At 42.3% G+C, this 19,329-nt stretch overlaps 1 protein-coding gene across 3 annotated transcripts; it reads right to left on the reverse strand.

The window, feature by feature from the left end:
- Window positions 1-1,618: 1,618 nt before the first annotated feature.
- LOC309720602 (poly(rC)-binding protein 3) lies at window positions 1,619-17,349 on the reverse strand. 3 transcript variants are annotated; one of them, XM_082557661.1, is made up of 14 exons: window positions 16,966-17,349; window positions 15,634-15,674; window positions 12,628-12,736; window positions 12,462-12,485; window positions 12,308-12,340; window positions 12,084-12,200; window positions 11,802-11,933; window positions 11,217-11,345; window positions 10,491-10,580; window positions 6,993-7,034; window positions 6,504-6,579; window positions 5,574-5,626; window positions 3,273-3,442; window positions 1,619-2,020 (listed from the first exon to the last, which is right to left on the reverse strand). In XM_082557661.1, the coding sequence occupies exons 3-14, from the start codon at window positions 12,703-12,705 to the stop codon at window positions 1,984-1,986; spliced, it is 981 nt and encodes a 326-aa protein (XP_082413787.1). In that variant the 5' UTR covers window positions 12,706-12,736; window positions 15,634-15,674; window positions 16,966-17,349; the 3' UTR covers window positions 1,619-1,983. The 3 variants fall into 3 exon arrangements, with proteins under 3 accessions (XP_082413787.1, XP_082413785.1, XP_082413786.1); XM_082557659.1 differs by lacking the exon at window positions 1,619-2,020 and adding an exon at window positions 2,444-2,935 and having other exon boundaries at window positions 16,966-17,347; XM_082557660.1 differs by lacking the exons at window positions 1,619-2,020; window positions 15,634-15,674 and adding an exon at window positions 2,444-2,935 and having other exon boundaries at window positions 16,966-17,347.
- Between the last annotated feature and the right edge of the window lie 1,980 nt (window positions 17,350-19,329).

The raw sequence follows: 19,329 nt of genomic DNA on the forward strand, positions 1-19,329 counted from the left end.
TCTCCATCACTGGTAGCACTACCTGAGCACACAAAGAAATTATCCTAGAAATGCAGTTGGTAAAACAACAGCAGCAGACTATATGCTGTTCAGGTCTCTAAAAAAGTATTCCTTATATGGATAAAACAAACAAACTTTAAGATAAAGCAAAGCTTCTGAAATATAAATCTAAGGGATATTATTTATAAGAGCAGACTATTGGTTGCATATTTACTGCTTATACGCTGGAATAAAGCCTCACTTTAAGGATTATGAATGTGAAGCTTCATAATAAAAAGTCTAGCATACAGACTTATTGTGTGTGATGGAAGTTTAAAAGAAGAAATCCCAATCTGCACCACAGACATGCAAGTCTGCAAAGTATTGCAGCCGTTTTTCATCAGGGCCTGAGCGACAGCCTGTACACCTTTAAAAAATTATTTATTTTCTTATTTACCTCTAAATAGCTTTTTTTTCCCCAAAACTGCATTATGGCAGCAAGCTCCAGCAATGGCCCGCTCACTCCTGCCTGTGTCAGGTTGAAAAAGGAAATCATTAATATAACATTAGAAGCTGGCTGTGAACTCATAACTGCCCTGGGCACACATCAACATACATGCAGCAGCGTTCAGTGCACATACACCTTCCCCCAGGTTGAAATGTCATCCTTCACTGTCATTACATTTCTGCCCCCATTAACTATTGATTATCTCCACTTCAGCATTTGGAGCCCTGCTGTGGAAATGGCCCTCGTGGCTTGCTACGGATCAGGCGGAACAGAAGTGCTCCCCTCCTCCTCCTCCTGGGTTTTTACGCTGAAAAGGGAGCAAAGTCAGATTCGCCAAGGGGCGAGGGTAAAGAGGGACAAGCCGGCAGGGACACGGAGAAACAAGGAGTGACTGCACTGTACCCCCACCTGCCCACTAGCAGCACGGTTGAGCGGACGACTGGAGGTTAACTTGTTCTTTTTTTTTGCACCCATGAGAATTTTGCCACAGCATGTGTTGAATATTTACTGTGAGGTTCAGCTTCGCTTCTGTTTTCTTTCAGGAGAGTGCAGGTAGAAAAGTTTGTTTGGGCAGGAGCTGCATGCCCTCTGCCACAAACAAACTGCATCCTTAATACTATGGAGTAGTTTGTGCAGAGTTGTCTTCGCACTCCTGCTAGTCTCTATGTGGCTGTGTCCTGCTAATGGACTCCCTCTATTTTTTCTATATTTCAGCTGTTGAATGTTTTACACGTACAATCTGTGGAAGCAAATTCAGTGTTTGGGGGATAAAAATAAAGAATAAAAGTTGATCTTACGACCTTATTAATATCACTTTGTTTATGGGGTTTGTTTCCAAGTGTAGAAAACTGAATCACACCAGAAGGCTTCAGAATCCCTCATTTCTACAAAGGGAATAAAAAACACAAATCCTAAACAGTGTATATTCAACAAAATAGCTTCAACACTCTGAGATATTATCCATAATTTCGGCTAAGTGGGTATGTGTGGTATATACAATTATGGCTTAAAGCCACGAGTAAACAAGGGAGAAATCCTCAAGAGTCCAGGTTTATATTTATGACTCGGAGAAATCAGCAAAAACATGGAATTCTTTCACCACCGACAAAATTAGAACAAAAGCAACCAATCTGCATTTGTAAAAAGTCCCATTTATTTCAAAGTCATTTCATCAACAAACATAATAAATCTGCATTCTGGTATTTTTTGGTGGGTGGCGGTGGGGTGGGGGTGGGGGGGTGCCACACCAGGAACACATGAATAAAACATTTATTTAAATAACTGATCAGCACCCCGTTTCGGATGAAACAAGTCGAAGCCTTCCCCCACTCGCCGAGGCTGGAGAATAAACAAGAAACAAGCCGGTGTACGGTACGAGCGAGCGAGAGTTAGTCAGGCCAGTCCCTGCTTTACATGATTACTGTGTAGGGTGAAATCCACTAGAATCCAATGTGGCTTTAAGATAATCCCATCAGAACTGCAACAGTGCAACGCTACTACAGAACACCCAAGCCTGTTAGCACTGATGAGAGCCTATAGTGAAAGAGAGGGAGGGGAATATGACAGAAGAGTGGAACAATCCTTGTTAAAAAAAAACAAAAAAAAAAAACACTTAACTTCTACAGTGAAAAACCAAAGGTTTAACAGCCTGCTGCCAACAAAAGCACCACGTCTTTTATTGCTAGTTGACATTTTCTAGGAAAAACTAGTCACACAGACAGAAAACTACGGTAAGTCAATAATTGCATCGGGATAAGTCTTCGTATAAAGCTCTGGAACACAAATCCATTTGAAAAATAGCTTTTTTATGAATACAAGCCTGAGTTACCCACATTAATTGTTATACATGTCCATGAGATAATACTGACTTAATATGCACCTCTACTGCCTCATTTAATTAACGAGAACATGTTTTGATACTGCCAGCCTTTCTGCATCTGTCTAATGTCATCCTGATTTATGGGGAACAAATGTTACACGGGGAAAACTTACACACTGGTGTAAGCCGATTTTAGGCCTATATACTTGCCATCCTTTTTAATTAGGTCCTATCGGTCGGCTACGATGCCTGGGCTCAAAAGCAGGTGTCAATAAGGAGCAAACTTCTGCCGCTCTGACTTTTTGACGCCGGAGGTTGGCATTTTTGCGGTGTAAGGGCATAAACCCTGCGTTAGGCTGGAAGCGGCTGCTGGGTGGACGGCCAGCACGGGGAGCGTTTTCATGCCAAGCAGGCTGGAAACGGGGACGGCGTAGTGTGGGTTTTGGATGGCTGGTAAGGTGGAGGGAGAGTGGACGTTAATTGTGGTGGGGGCTTGGGTGGTGGCCGCCAGGACGGCCATAGAGGTTGCAGAAGTGGAGGCAGTGGAAGCAGACTGTGAGAAGCTCATGTTCAGGTCAACTGGGGTCGCAGAGGAAGCGGCCTGCATTGTGTATTTAGCCATCTCTAAGCTGCAGGCCGTGACGATTGGAGGGGTAGTTGGAGACGGTGAAGGGTTAAGAGGAGAAAAATGGAGAAAGAAAAACGGGGAGAGGATGGGGGGAGAGACAAAGGATAAGGGAGGTGAGAAAGGAGAAAACAAAAGAATCAAAGAAGGAATGTGTTAAAAAGCAGAGACAATAAGGATTTTAATGCAGTCAAGAGAACAGAGCAGTGAGTTGGAACAAATCCAGCCTCACCCTGAGCACAATATCTCTGTCCCAATATAATAGCTCAGTGTTTGGCTGTCTTATCATCAGGCTGCGAGTGATGCCCTGCTGGACGTGGCTGTCCTGCGTAATGTCTTACCTGGCATTGATGAGGTACTGGGCCACACTGATGCTGGCTGGTGAACCTGTGATCGTGACTTGGCGCATGGCTGAGCCATCAGTGGCGCTGGCAATTTTGATGTGAGCTCCAGAGACCTGGCGAATCTCATTGATCTTGCTACCCTGTCTTCCAATTATGCAGCCAATGAACTGGGAGTTGGAGATCAGAAACATGCGAATAACAAAACAGGAATGCAGAAATTAGATTTTACAAAAGAACCTGGGAGCAACCGCCGTGGCCGTTTTCTGTAGAGGGAAACCACATTTCTCTTCATTATTGTGACAACAGAAAGCATATCTACGGTCCAATATGCCCATCAGATAAAACAGATGATACATAATTTATCACCACTAAAGCACTGGCTTTTATTTTTTACAAACTGATTGGTATTTTGGCAAATATGTTTATTTCTTGTCTGAGTTAAATGAGAAGGCAGGATGATATATTAGAAACAGAAAGAGCATCTATCTTGGCTCTGTCTGCAGTAGAAGTAGTAGTGTTGATGATAAACAAGAAATTATTTTTTAAAAATTATATGATAACATGTTAATATGCATATGGTAAATAATTCAGCAGCAGCCGTTATTATCTGGGAGACAGTGCAAAGAGAATAAGTGGCTGTTGCACCTTATCACTGGGTCCCACCTGCTATGTAATAGAAAAAAGAAGTAGATAGCTTGTCTATCTACTCTGAGTGACTTCATTATACTCTTCTGTAAACGCAGCAATAACATTGTGAATTATTTTGGTCACTAAGTAGTGCAGTGAAACTCTGACACCTTAATATTCCTACAGTGTGAAGTCAGCAAAATCCACCTCCAAAGCTCAGTAATTACCTCCGCCGAGGAGGTTATGTTTTTGGTAGCGTTTGTGTCATTCTTTCTGTAAACACATTAGCTCAAAAAAGGTTTGAATGAATTCTGATAAAACTTTGCAGGGGAGCAGAGCGAGGTCATGTTAACAATCCATTAAAATTTGGCTTAGACCTACCAGGGTCTTCAAGGTCAACTTAATGATTTATTGGTCAAAAATTGGAAAAAATGCCTTTTGACTCAAAAATGGTGATTCTTACAAGTATGGTATGTAAAAAAAAAAAAAGATTTTGACCTCTGACCTCTTCTTCAAGGTTAAAAGATTGATCTGAAGGTCAAAGTGATAACTGACCTCTGACCTTTTACATTTTAGATCTGCCTATTGACCCCAAAACGTGTTATTTTAACTGCGCTACTAACTTCTTGCATAAAATACAGTAGAAGTCCATTAAAAGTAAGAAAATGAGATGCCTTGACAGAGGTTTGTGCTCTCAGGGTGGTTCTTGTTAATTATGTTGCTTGTTTGGACAGCGTAGTGCTACGTTTGTTAGCACTCTTGCTTCATGGTAAAAAGGTCCTGAGTTCATATCAGGGCTGGGCCTCTCTGTTTAGAGTTTTTACGTTCTCCCTGCACTTGTGTGGGTTCTCTTGGGGTACTCCTGCTTCCTCCCATAGTCTAAAAACACGTGTGGGTTTTGGTTAATTGGAGATTCTAAATTGGCTGTGAATGGTTGTCTGGTGATGTGTCCATGGTGTACCCTGCCTCTCGTCCTATGACAGGATAAGCTGCGGATCTCTGCAACTCTGAACTGGATACGTAAGAAACTGGATGGTACAGTGACTTCCTGGAGTCTTCATTATTTTCCCTCAATCCTCAAGAAGGACACTTCTTTTGCCCAAGAAATAGACACCCATTAAATATTACAACTTGTTGATTTTACAGTTTGGTTCAGTCATTATTAAACTAACAAGATACAACATTAAAATTCAGAATTGACAGACCAAAGCTGGGTATTTCTCCCCCTTTCCCTGCCTCCATGGTAAGCTTAGCTAACAGGCTGCTGGCTTTGTTTTTATGTTTACACACCTGAGAGTCAGTCTCACTCATCCAAGTCTCAGCAAGAAAAGTGCATTTACCAAAAAGATGTTTCCTACAACATCAAGTTCTGACATGATTCAGTACAGATGAAACCAGGACTGTCTGTGTCTGAAGCAGCACAGTTAACAGTCCTCTAACAGCCGTCCACAGACATCTTTTCAATAAATCTGTTGTGGATTCCTTTTGCAATAATCGATGTCAGCCAAAAGCAAGGACTATTTAATTTCCGCAGCTAAGTAGGTGAAACATTTGTGTCCAAACAATTCCTCATTAAAGCTGTCCTCCTAGAAAGTTTTAATGAAGCCAAATGCATGGAGATTATCAGTTCAGGTTTTAGTGCCGGGAGAACACAAACAATGTAACACTTACATCATTAGGTATTGCCAGCTCTTGTGAACTTGTGGGGGCAGATGCATCCAATCCTGCAAAGTAGGACAAGGAGCGCTACCAACAGTTTGGCACTAATGGCTTCCACTTTCATAGCACGACAAGTTGCCCTACTTTGTCTAGGTTATCACTGTTACACTGCTAAATTAAGAAGCAGAAAATAGCATAGGGCAAAATAATCATTCTAAAAAGACAATACATATATACATAATACATGCATGCTGCTTGACTATGACTACCACACCAATACTCGCTATTTAATCAAAATATTGTAATGTATTGTGCTGAGTTAGTTGTGACGGAATATATGAGTACGTGGGGTGGTTGAGGTCAGGGATGGTCTGGCCAAGACAGTGTTAGATTTGGAGGAGAAATGTTGCAAAAGGTGGAGGATGGGGTCAAAAACTTAGGATTTGTTTTTGTTTGGTTTTTCTTTGGAGAGGGAAATTGGGCAAATGGGGCTGAAATTTGGGTTTGATGGGAGAAATGGTGAGAAATTGTTAAATATTTACTAAACTGTAAATATTTTTGACATTTTTCACATTTCCCTGTCAGAGAAAGCTGCTGTTTTTTTCCTTTTTTAGCTTATATATCATTCTGTCTGCTTCAGTCTGTCACATATTCTTTTCAGTGATAAATATTTCAGTGACTAACTTTCAAGGTAAAAAAAAAGAAAGCTGGGTGGCTTAACCTTAAAAACCTACAATTGTGTTGATTATTCTTGTTTTGTTTTTCATCTTATTTTCTTGTGAAAATCGATGAAATGCAGATACATCACCGCAAAGCCACCGTCTACTCTCAAAGAAATCCTTGATCCTCACTGAAGTGACAGCAGTGTTTTGATGGTGTGAGTCGAAGAGGAGTGATGAGAGAGGGATAGATGGACTTCCCTGGGGAGCCGTGGGTACGTACCAGGGAAGGTAGGGTTGCTCTGCCCAAGGGAAGGGAGGGGGATATGCTGCATAGCCAACTGGTGAAGCTTGGTCAACTGCAGGGTAGGAAGGAAGTTAGAGCTAACCAATCAAACTGGATTATTTCAGAGGAGCTGACAACTACAAAACAGAGCCAATCTGAAGTTCACAAACATCACACATGGTGTCAGTATCAAGAGATTCATTTTCCTCAGAAAGCATGCTGACTTCTCATAGCAGTCATCTGAAAATACAGTCACATCTCAAGCTACAAAGCTACAAGTGATCATGAACTCTGCAAATCTTCATTTCCATTTCAATCAGTGCATGCTGCTACCGTGGGTTAGTGTTAGTAAAGTCAACAGATCAGGGTTACTGAAATTTGATCTTTGCACAATAGGGTACACAGAGGGCGTATCGGTGGCTTGGAAGGAGTGGGCAGGAGTAGGTCATTAGGACTGATGTCAGTCACTCAAATGAACATACTTACATCTTGATGTGCAAAAGCATACTGCCCTGGAATTGCAAAGGCCTGGAAGGAAGAACAGATGAGATACGGTTATGTAATCGGGTGGTGCAGACATGTTATAACGTGTTACTTGAAAAATGAATTTGTCACAGACCATCAAGAGGAAAGTCAGTGCAGTGAAAATCCATTCCTTTCCCCTTTTCCATGGCTCTAATGTTTATAGATCTGACGGAATTTCATCTAAATGTCATCTGCCTTCCCCCCCCCCCTCCTTCTCCGACCATTAGCTGGAAATCCAATAACATAAACAGATGTCTGATAGGTCAAAGCAGACTCTGCCAAATTCAGGACAGCGCCTGGGCAGCTCGTGGAAAACATCAGCCTTAGACACAACATGTAAACATGTGAATTATTCATGTAAAAGCAAGTTATTCCTAAATTTTCGGCTAAATGCATGTAAATATGATCAATGGTTGTATATATTTACTAGGGGTGCAACGATACACAAAATTCACGGTTCGGTTCGATACTTTGGTGTCACGGTTCGATATTTTTTCGATACAAAAAAATGTTCATGCCTTTTTAATTTGTCATTTATTAAAATTATAAATATATATATTTTAACTCAAAAGTACAGTTTTTAAATTTAATGTTGCTGAAACAAAAATAATTTAAAAAATAAATATATCTGATTGAGGAATCACTCATCTTTGGAAAAGAGAGTTTATTACAGAGAAATGGCTCTTTCCAAAATAAAAGCTATACTATACGCTTCTTCTGGGCTATATTCTCAGCAGCATATTGTAGCGGGTCAGGGCTGTTCGGGGTTGTTTGTACAGTTATGTTTTGTTTATGTTGCCATAGTGACGGGTGACGCCCTCTTGCTGCGACGGTGTGTCCTTCCGGGGTCAGAGGGCGCCCTGTGTGTTGTTGTTGTGGCTGTGCGGTTGCCGCGCTGAGCAGTTAGCTAGCGGCAGTGTTCTTCTGCAGATGTCAATAAACGGCTGTGCTCCCTGGCTAGCTCACGGGAAGCAAGACCAAACAACACCTCCGTCTCCTCGTTGTCTGAGCTCGCCACATTGGTGTCAGAAGTGGGATGATGGTGGCACCCCATGTTCTGACCCGAGTGACTTTTCCCCCGCCTGTGGTGACCGGCGGTGCGCCAAAAGAAGGCACCTGGATATTTGCAAAGTGAAAGCAAAAAACAAGCGCAAATTCAAACGCGATTTCAATATGTCACATATTGACAGTGGCTCACCGATGCCAATGACATAATTACCCAGCTACATTTCCGAAAGAATGCAAAAGCATTGACATATATTTTTCCTTCCTACAATAGCCCGACGGGCAGGGCAGAGATAGATTTTGGTAGCCCGACTGGAAAAATCGCTAGCCCGATTTTGCAAGCCCTGTGTTACAGGCATGGCCCTTTAAGGATGAAGCCTGATGGGAAATGTATTCGGGATGTGTGTAGCGGGACTGCCTGGTGTGTGTGTGTGTGTGTGTGAAGAGAGAGAGCGGAGAAGGGGAAAAAGTAACGGTTAGCTACAGAAGAGACGGAAAGAAAATAAATAAAAGGAATATAATAACTCCCTCGACAGCCAGAGTTGTGTCGGCGATGCTCGCTGTGAGTAAACTGTTTCAGCCCACTGTACGCTGTGTTCGTGCCTTAGAGAAGAAATAAAGTTCGGTGAAGCAGTTTCCTACGCCTCCTTCGATCTTTTTGCTAGCGGAGTTGACCTGTATAGTAAGCTGTTGCCGGCTACGAGTCAGTTACGGAACCTTCAAGTAACTGCCAGAGGTTTCCTTACTACGGTTCGGGGCCATGGATCTGGCGCGGTAACACCTGTATCTGATTGAGGAGTCACTCATCTTTGGAAAAGAGAGTTTATTACAGAGAAATGGCTCTTTCCAAAATAAAAGCTATACTATACGCTTCTTCTGGGCTATATTCTCAGCAGCATATTGTAGCGGGTCAGGGCTGTTCGGGGTTCTGTTTGTACAGTTATGTTTTGTTTATGTTGCCATAGTGACGGGTGACGCCCTCTCGCTGCGACGGTGTGTCCTTCCGGGGTCAGAGGGCGCCCTGTGTGTTGTTGTTGTGGCTGTGCGGTTGCCGCGCTGAGCAGTTAGCTAGCGGCAGTGTTCTTCTGCAGATGTCAATAAACGGCTGTGCTCCCTGGCTAGCTCACGGGAAGCAAGACCAAACAACACCTCCGTCTCCTCGTTGTCTGAGCTCGCCACATTGGTGTCAGAAGTGGAATGATGGTGGCACCCCATGTTCTGACCCGAGTGACTTTTCCCCCGCCTGTCGTGACCGGCGGTGCGCCAAAAGAAGGCACCTGGACATTTGCAGGACTTTGTGTGGGGCAATGGGGTCGTCGGGGACGACTGACCCCTTAGGCGGGGGCTATGTAGCGGGTCAGGGCTGTTCGGGGTTCTGTTTGTACAGTTATGTTTTGTTTATGTTGCCATAGTGACGGGTGACGCCTTCTCGCTGCGACGGTGTGTCCTTCCGGGGTCAGAGGGCACTCTGTGTGTTGTTGTTGCTGTGCGGTTGCCACGCTGAGGAGTTAGCTAGCGGCAGTGTTCTTCTGCAGATGTCAATAAACGGCTGTGCTCCCTGGCTAGCTCACGGTAAGCAAGACCAAACGACACCTCCCTCTCCTCCTTGTCTGAGCTCGCCACAATATTAAACATATCAGGTCCCCATGAGGAGAATCATGTGCTAACGGCTGTCTAAATGACTCGGGTAAAGTTTGTAACATGCATGCTTGTTGTTTTTGTCTGCTTCCACTTGTCTTTGCACTAGGATGATGTAAATGTGCAGTCATATTCGTTGTGTTCCCACTAGTGCTCCGTTATCGAGCTACCCCTGCTTGGGGCTAGACGGCTAACACGTTAACGAGCTAACTGCTCGCTAACACACTAGTTCCCACCCATGTAATTGAGCATTGCGTGGCACATCCAACATACTGTTTTACTTTAGTCCATGATGCGCTTACCTTCAGGGTCATATGTCACATGAAAACCAAAATAATTCCAAACGCCACATCTGAATGAGGGTGGGGAAGGTTCAATTTGCCATGTTGCAAGGAGAGCTTAACTTCTGTCTCGCTAGCTTGCCCTGCGCTCGTCCTTCTGATGATGCTGTCTGTGTTGAGCGCTCAGTGGATCTGCGCTGGACAGTGCAGCCTAGGCTGAGTAGTCGAACGCAGATTTACTGAGCGCTCAACACAGACAGCATCGTCAGAAGGAAAGTTGATAAAATAAATTACAAATTTTGTATTGTTCATACATATGCGTACCGAACCGAAAGCACTGTATCGAACGGTTCAATATCGATACGAGTATCGTTGCACCCCTAATATTTACACTGTTTTGCCCGTTTAGTAATAGAAACACCCCCTGATGATCAGTGAAATTTTGAAATCACACAAAATAATAAGTCCACTCAACTGCTGCGTGTCTTTAAATAAGCTAAATTCAGAGCTAAACAACTCCCCTATGGCTACTTACTTGTGCAGAGTGCTGTGGTGCTAATACTGCATGGGTTCCAGCAGGTACGACCTTGGGACGGTAGGGAATAGTTGCGCCTTTCGGTGGAGACTGGAGACACAGTCGTGCAAACCAAAAAGGGAGAAAATTTATACACTGGCGCAGCTGAGAAAAAGAACTCTCACTGGCATTGATGCGTTTTATATCCTCCTTTATAGCACTGCCTGAATCTTTTTATATCCCATTCATCTGCAGAGAAAGTAACATAAAAGATCGGACCAAAGAAAACTGCGATACAACTGGGAGCACAGCTAAAAATGGGGAATTGGCAAGCTTTTGATCAAAATAGAAAGAGGTCAAGTGGATACTAAACCCAAAATCCAAACTCAAAGCTCCTCAGAATACATTAAGAGCATGTGCTGCGATGGGCAGTGTGAGAAAAGTTTAAAACGGGGTCTAAAAACGTGAAGAGGCTTTGACAGTACAGTGGTAATTTAAACGCTGACATTTTAACGATATGGGAAAAGTACTGCATCAATATCCAGTTTTATATGTTTGTTATATAATACACGTCTGGGTATATCAGACAGACAAGGTTAAGAACTATCAATATAAATTATCTGGGCTTTAGCTTTGAAGACATCCTGAATTTACTACCTTCCTCTGCTCTCTAAATAAATGTGACATACTTGACTTCTAAATAGAGCCGCTGAACGTGAAGATCATCTGCTGGCTGACAGCGCTTACCTCCAGCATCACAGAGCAGATGTGTCTTACACACTGAGTGATGGCCTGTGGAGTGCCGGAGATTGTGACAGCCCTCTCTGTGGAGTCCGGCAGCATGTCTCCTGCCACCTGAACCTGAGCGCCTGTGGTCTTAACATCACCAGACAACAGAAAATACAAAGGCTATTTATTGCTGAAAAGAGCACGCCATCACCCAGATTGAAATGCCGTTTCGAGCACCCCACAAATTATCCTGGACACATTTTGACATGCAGGGAGCAGCTGCAAGCCAAATAGCAATGTGCGCTCCAATATTTGAAGAGGCGCACACAAATATTGTCCATTCGGAATGAGTATTCAGGCCCTGCTCATCCTCGCAGGCATAATCAATGGGATTTTCACCCACCCCCCTCCCCGCCACCCCTCCAGAAAACATACACATAGCTTCATGTAGTTTAAGGCAGAGAAAAACAAGAAGATTTTGACTTGAGTGTTTGATACTCAGGGTGTCAGAGTGCCAGGGAGACTGTTTTCTGTGCTTGTTTGGGTGCAAAAAAAAAAACTTCCTGCTGCAACATGAAAAAAAAGAAAGAAAACGACTCATACCTCTCGGATTTCTTTGATCTTTGAGCCTCCTTTGCCAATCAGTGAGCCACACTGGCTCCCCGGGAAAACCAGGCGAAGTGTCACAGGTGGCTTGCTTGTCACGTTGCTGTTTGTCATTGCTGCGGTAATATCCTGAGGGAGATTTCCAAAATATGTTGTTTTTCAGTGTCGACTGTACGGAACGTCAGCGTTATTTGACAAGTCTTTTTGTGTGTGTGCGCGTGTTGTGATGCAAGACTGGAGAAAAGGTGCAGCCAGTGTCTTTCATGCTTTTGGGCATACCTCTTCAAACTTTTGCGCAATCATGGAAAAGGCTCTAAAGATGCCCTCTGTAGGTCCTGTGATGGTGACTATCCTCTCAGGGGACGAGCCCTCTGATATGTTGATGCGAGCGCCACTCTGGAAGCAAAGCCCCGCGGTTATTCCAGCTGTGATTTGATTTGATCTGCCTGACAACGTGAAATTATACGCCCTTTCTCATTACAGATGTCAAAGCAAACACTCACCTCCTCCCTCATTTTCTTGACTGTTTCTCCTTTCTGAAATCAGGCAGGAAAAGAAGTCGGTTAGATTGGATTTATAAGAGGAATATAACAAGACAAACAGAAATAAAACAGCCAAAAAATCTATAAATGGTGATGGATTGTAAAATAAATCTACCTTCCCAATTATGCTGCCAACTTCCTGCGGATGAAAAGATAACAGCGGGACTTCTCTCAACAGTTTTTCAGCAGGATGTAAACATTTTAAAAGCTATTACGACACCGTTAGGCTATTACAACAAAAATGCACTGAATGATTTGAACTATTTACAAATGTCCATTACCTTTCCGTGCATCAGCAGCCTCAGCGTCAGTGTAACGTTCAAACTCCCATCTGAAGCCATTTCTTCCTTGTCAGACATTCTCGTTTTCCCAGATGTAAAGTAAAACACTCTGCAAGGATCGAGAAATAGTCAGGTAGTCAGGAAATAACATGTAAACTGAATGCATGCAGGCTGAAGTGAACATTACCGCTGTAACATTTGACTATTTATGCACAGGGTCTCATTCAGGCCTCCATCGGGTACTGCTGCTTTTTATCTTTTTATTCTGAATTTCCAGCAAACCTGTGATTTTTGGGTTATCCTCACTACTCGTGCTAACTACCCTGTTCTTCTGTTTACAGCTAAATTCCCAGAGCGGCCTGAAATATGCATCATTTCTTTTCCTCAACAAGATTCAGCTGGAAAGACCTTTCTGGCAAAATAAATGTTAAAAGCTTTCATGAAGTGCGTGTAAGCTGCATTACCACTGTGGAATCCATCTGTGGCACAGATGAAGTAGACCTCCATCTGAAATTGTTATGGATTATTACCTTAACGAGGATAAACGTTGAGTAAGTGGAAAATTCTCCAAAGATGGAACACTCACTTTTATGTTGCTTTACGGAGCCACGTACCCTTTTGGGGGATTTTTAACTTAAATGATGCTCTCTGAAGAGTCATGGACCATTGTTGCTTGTCTTCTGATCATGTAGTTGTGAGCGGGGGAAGATAAGCCTATCGCTGCGTGCAATCTTCACATGGGACTGTGTCTTTAGTTCCGGCTAAATACAAGTTGTGTGACTCTCTTGGAGAAGATAAGATATAAAGGAAGCTACTTGTGCTGGGGAGGCCTGAGGATCAATTGATGTGTGTGTCTGTTTGTGTGAGAAAGAGACAGAGAGAGAGACGTGTCTCTTAATATCACACTGACACCACACAATGTCGACTCTGCTGTGGCCGCGTATCCAATTCTTTGTATTTGTAGAACAAATAAAGAATGTCTCGATGCAGTGAAGGACGGCCAGCTTATTGCACCGTAACAGACAGAGAGATGACTTCAAGTCTATAAAGCGCCAAGGTCGCAGTGTTCATTAGATCATCATGGTTCTGCTGAGAAGTGATTTTTCTATTTACTTTTAACGCTGGGCACGATGGAGAGTTTGTAGCTAATAAACAAGATAATCTAAATGGAGAAAAAAAAGTAATTTAACAAGAGATTGATGTGATTGTGGACTAACTTAGTAATCACTCACATGTGAGACATTATCTAAAACCTTTTTGCAAATGATAGATTTGCTTCAGCTGAAATCTTGGTCATGTCAGAAAAAGCAGGAATATACTGGCTATAGTGGCTTGCTGTTGGCGAGCATGCATGAAGTACTCCCAGTTAATCTGCAGTTAAAGTCAATCCTACTCGTTTTAACAGTATGCCTAATGACAACCATCTCTCATTTCTTTATATTTTGCATCCAAGGAGCCAAACTTTACTTATTGAGTTTGACCAATAGTTCTCCAGGATTTCTGAAGGTGTTTTAAATACTGGCTGCTTCTCACTTAAAAGCTAGTTTTAGTTGTTCTCTTATTTTCATTCATATACTCCATATTGTATGTTGTTATGTATGAGGAAACATAAAATATAATACACATATACCAAAATATCATAAAAAGACTTTGTCAAAAAAATGTTTTTAGTGGACAGGTGGCTGTGAAGAAGCCATTCTTAAGGAAAGTAAACAGGGAGAAAAGGCTGAGGCCGAATTACTTAAGAACTATACAAAAAGTCAAAAGTATCAGGTCTTATGAAATGAGGAAGACGTACATCACAGACAGAGGTACAACAGTGAGTGTCTACAGCCATCTGTAAAACATAGTGGGTGCTCTGTCATTGTTTGGGGCTGTATTTTTTAGCCAGTGGTGTTGGAGATGTCAGATTTCCACCCACCATGCGTCAGATGGGCAGCAATATCATTTTTCAGCATGACATTGATCCAAAAAAACACTGCCAATGCAGTAAAAGCACAATGGAACACTATCAGTCATGTATTGGTCTCCCTATAGCCTGGTCATCAACGTCTCTGATACTGTGGGATCATCTCGACAGAGAAAAGAAGAAAAGCCAGCCAACATCTAAATAAGAGCTTTGAATGGAGGAGAAGTATTGCTGAAGACTACTTAGAAAAATTACAAGAAAGCTTGTCTAAAAGAGTTCAGGCTGTGTTGAAGAATAAAGGTGGTCAGGTTTGCTTCGTCTACTGTATTTCCATCTATCGTTTAACTAAGGCACTGCATCCGTTTTCCACTTTGATATAAAAATATACAGAAATGAGGGGTTAATCAGGACTTTTGTTTAGTATTGTACACTTGTTAACTTTTTAATAAAGAGTTGGATGAGACATTGGCGTAACATTGTGCTGAACATCGGGGGGGGGGGGGGGGGGGGGGGGGGTCAAGATCTCTGTCTAAATAAATAAATAAATCTGCATAAATTCCCAGATGTTTAAACGTGCAACTATTTTGCTGGTAATACTTGAAATGAGTAAAGACATTAACGGCCTATTTATGCAAAATAATTCATAATTTTATTAGGGGGGTTATATTGGTAGGGTCTGATTATTGGGGGGGTCATAACCCCTGTAACCCCCGTGGAAATTACGCCCCTAGGATGAGAAGATTGACACTATTCCTTTGTCTTTATGAAGTAGGGTTCTAGCCAGTCAGCTTAGTTTAGCATGAAGACACAATTCTGCATCTTTGTTTAATCAATAACAGAATGAATCACAAAAACAATACACTATGGTTTATCTGCCTGCCTCCTTCACTGGCTCAGCCAGTTGGCAGGCAAACAGTGGAGCTCTCCAGGAGCTGTTGAACCCAGTCAAGGATTTAGTGACCTTTGGACTGAAACAGGCTAAGCTAACAGGCTGTGGCCTCATACATATGTACAGATGGATAACCCTTCAATGCCAAGTGTTTCACAAAAAGTGTCATTTTTATGACCTTCCCATAGATCCCAGCTTTTATACTCACACAAACCAATAAATACAGTACTCTGTGCCGCCATTCCACACCTAGAAAAAAGAAGAACAGCGTGATTGTGTGGGTTTGATTAAGACATGCTAGCACTAACAACAAAATTCATTCAGGAGGTATCCAGTTAAAATGTTGGTAATATCAGTGTGATGACAAGCAAACAAAAACGGGGTTTCCCAGCAGCAGCGAGAAGCTTACAATATGGTATTGTTCTAGCACATTCCAGTGTTGATAATACCAGACTGGGCTAAAGGCCTTAATCCAACCAATATCTTGAATAAGTGGAGGGTGTCTTTCTGCTAACAAGAAGCGCAGCTATTCTCTCCTCTGTGCATCATTATAAAGTTCCTGTGAATACATCGAATAAAGCAAAACATCTCTGTCTAATCCTATAGGCCGGGATTTGTTTAGCTAATGCTAAGACCCTTTTGACCTATTTCTGTCACCTCTAGCATGCAGGCACCCACTCAAGACTTCCCGAACAAAACGCTGGTGCACAACAGCACCCACAGAGTATACATGATAAAACAGATAATCTACAGGAACTCAGCTCCAGGAACAGGCAGCCAGAAGTGTGCTTCAGACAATAAAAACAGGGTATTATCCCTCGGGGGAAATGGAGAACAATGTCTAAGTGGATTACTTGAAGGATTTCGTATGAAAATATATTCAAATTTGGAGGCTAAGACGAAGAATGATAGAACATTTTGAAATTGAAACAGTACTGATAAAATTACAGCATTTCAGGAGATTATGACTTGCAATTGTTCTCCAGTTTAGGAGCAATGCTCTTAAAAGACAATGTTTCAAATTACTTATCTCGCTTATCACAACAAGCCAACAGCATTCGCTTCTTAAAAATCTTGAGCAATGGCTATTTATAGCTATTTTGTGAGCCACCACATATCAGTATATAAGTGTGAGTCCTCTCAGTGTGGCATTCCTCCATCAACACAAAGCCTCCAGTATTGGAGATTCATCACATGTCTGGCTTAATGTGTTAATTAATTCAAGCCCAAACTATCTCTTAGGGGAACGGTGCAACAAAATGCATTTACAGCACAGAGTACAGGAAAAACAAGCAGCTCAAATTATCTCAACCTAATGGGAGTCAGGAGTAGTGCATTAAAACAAAGCCTCTCATTACTCAGCTTCCATTAAAAGTCCACAACCAACAACTTCAGCTTTCTTTCTGGCTAAACCCCAAAGTTACTGTTGTATGCAACAATGTTCCCAACAAATTCTCTTCAGTGAACAATCACCAGCTTGCATTTGAAGCCCAGTGCGAGGCCTGTAATGCATCAAGAATGAGTGGTTTAAAGTACTGACCTTATATACAAAATACTGCTTCCGTGCTCTTATTTCTGGTATTCAAAAAGAATGGCGCTTTAGTTTGTAGTCCGTGCTCAACGTATGACCCTTTGTTGTCAGTTATCCACAGAGTGGACAGATGGCTCCCTGTGCCCTCAGACCGGCTGGAGCGGAGGCTGGCTTTGCTATTAGTCCCTCAGCTTAGCCCAAGATAAGCCCCTACGCAGGGCAAGTGAACCCGCATCTCTTGCCTAATTCTCCCTGTCACAGTCACCAAAGAGGCGTTCCTCCGCATGGAGTTCCACTAGCTGAAGAGGCCTAAGGGCAGGGCAAAGAGGCTCTCCGGCTGGACAGTGTCCAGCAAAGATAGAACCAGCTACAGTTACACCACAACAAAAAGACCCAGGAAGGTCTAGCCTTTTGCAGTCATCAAAAAAGCACAGTGAGATGGTGAAGAGAAGCTTTGTTAACCGATGTTGGTTCGTGTCTAACGGCTCTGCATGACTGCTGTGTTTTTCATTAGATTTTCTGAGAGCTTCCTGCCAGCACAGGGCAGGATTTTCTCTAAAAATAAATCTCCTTGTAAGAAAGCACAGATTTCTTACAAGGAACTTGACTAATTGAGGGGTGGAAAGGACAATGTGGCGTTTGAGGTATTTAGTGATGTTAAGCACAATGTCTTCGTGGGGGGCTTTGCCCACCCCCCTTCATACGGCCTCTGCCCTCCCCCACAACAAGCCCTTCTGCCCTTGTAATGAGGCCATACTGGATACAATACAGCCCTTCTGCACAGAAAAAATGTATTCAGCTGAGACCCAAATTTGTGAAGGAAATGAATCAGTGAAGCATAAGTGGCATATTTAATTACTATTCAGTGCGTTGCACGGAGACAATGATGGCTGCTGCAAGTCTCATGGCCGTCTATCAGACGTGTAAGCAGACATTCACTTCTCAGCTATGATTTCAATTCAGCCTCCAAGTTGCACTTCTATGATTAAAAGATTTTACCTCGTGAGAACAGAAGAAGGAAGGCTGTCTTTACAAGTCTCGATACTGACTTGATTTGACTCGCTTCACTTTTTAGGAGGCCTTTATTTCAGAGTTAAGACAAGGTTAGAGGTTAAGCAGTACAAGTAAGCAAAGTTTTATCCAGTTATAACAAAACAGGTTCAACAGGGTGTCTCTTTGTGTCCAAACTGCAAGTAGAATCAGAAGCACAAGAGGAGCATCAAAGCATTCAAGGGCATAGCATGTGACAGCTATTTCTATCCTTTCAGAGACCATGAGATGATCTGGCATTTCATGCCAATCACTTGTGACTAATTTCTTCTCCTTCATGTACCTTGTCTGTCAACTAGATTAAAAAGTCAGGGATTAGATGTAATTGGATTACAGTGAAGTGATTACTTAGACCTGCTGGTGTAATCAGTTACAGTTACTGAAAGCAGAGTACATGTAGTGGTTACCCAAATGGGAAAAACTAGATAAAGGATAAAATATACACACTGCCCTTGCATGATTTTCTGTGGCTTTCTAGCTCTATAGCTAGCACATCTTAATCATCACACAGTATTATTGTGAACTAATCAATATTTTTAATCAGTCACTTCTGATTAATGCCCTCGTTTGTGCACCCTGTTAGCCAGCGAGGCTAGGAGTCGGATGATATGTAAGAGGTACTGAGAAGCAATTTCTCATGCTTGTTACTCAAAGCAGTGATTTCAGATGTCTTGGAAGGAATTTAAATGCCTGTACAGGATGAATACACAGTTCATGCTCATGATATTATTTAAATGTATATATGTGCTTAGCACCTGTGAACCTTTCATGTCTGCTGGGCGGACACAACGCACTCAAAAATCTGATGGATGCCCCATATATGAAAATGACAGCTATAGATTATGTGTCAGTGCAGATCTCTCATCAGCTGCCAGAAACACATGTACGTGCATAATGCATGTATTTCTACAGCCAGCGCCCCCTTTGGAATGTGTTAAAAATATATATTTCATCTGATAATTAAGAAATGTTGATGTAAGGAAATATACTGTGTCCCAACTTTTGGTTTTATATCCCACAGCACCATCTGTTTTACAGTAAAAACACATAAAATTACACAATATAAAAGAACATTTTTTAAGGTAGATAGACTTAAAACTGCATGACTCTCACTTATCGTTAATCACATTCACAAAGAATACCTGGCCTCCCAATAAGCTTACAAGATTCAACTAACCTATATTAAAAACCAGTGTACATTTTTAAGGACTTTTTTTTCTCTAAGCTAAACATTTTTAAGATTGCCAACCGTTTATCTGATGCTCTTCTACAAAAATTGGCCAAAAGCGAAGGTTGAGATTTTTTTTTTCCACGTGACCGCAG

Source organism: Aulonocara stuartgranti, assembly GCF_965226115.1.
Source record: "Aulonocara stuartgranti genome assembly, chromosome: 13".
Classification (NCBI taxonomy): domain Eukaryota; kingdom Metazoa; phylum Chordata; class Actinopteri; order Cichliformes; family Cichlidae; genus Aulonocara; species Aulonocara stuartgranti.

What these genes read in the sequence shown, in the direction of transcription:
- LOC309720602 (XM_082557660.1), bottom strand. Translation starts at nt 12,705, where the DNA reads ATGTCTGACAAGGAAGAAATGGCTTCAGATGGGAGTTTGAACGTTACA. An exon ending in TTGGCAGCATAATTGGGAAG is followed by an intron (nt 12,341 to 12,461) that starts GTAGATTTATTT and finishes GCCTGATTTCAG; the next exon opens with AAAGGAGAAACAGTCAAGAA. An exon ending in ATGCTTTTGCACATCAAGAT is followed by an intron (nt 6,580 to 6,992) that starts GTAAGTATGTTC and finishes CCTACCCTGCAG; the next exon opens with TTGACCAAGCTTCACCAGTT.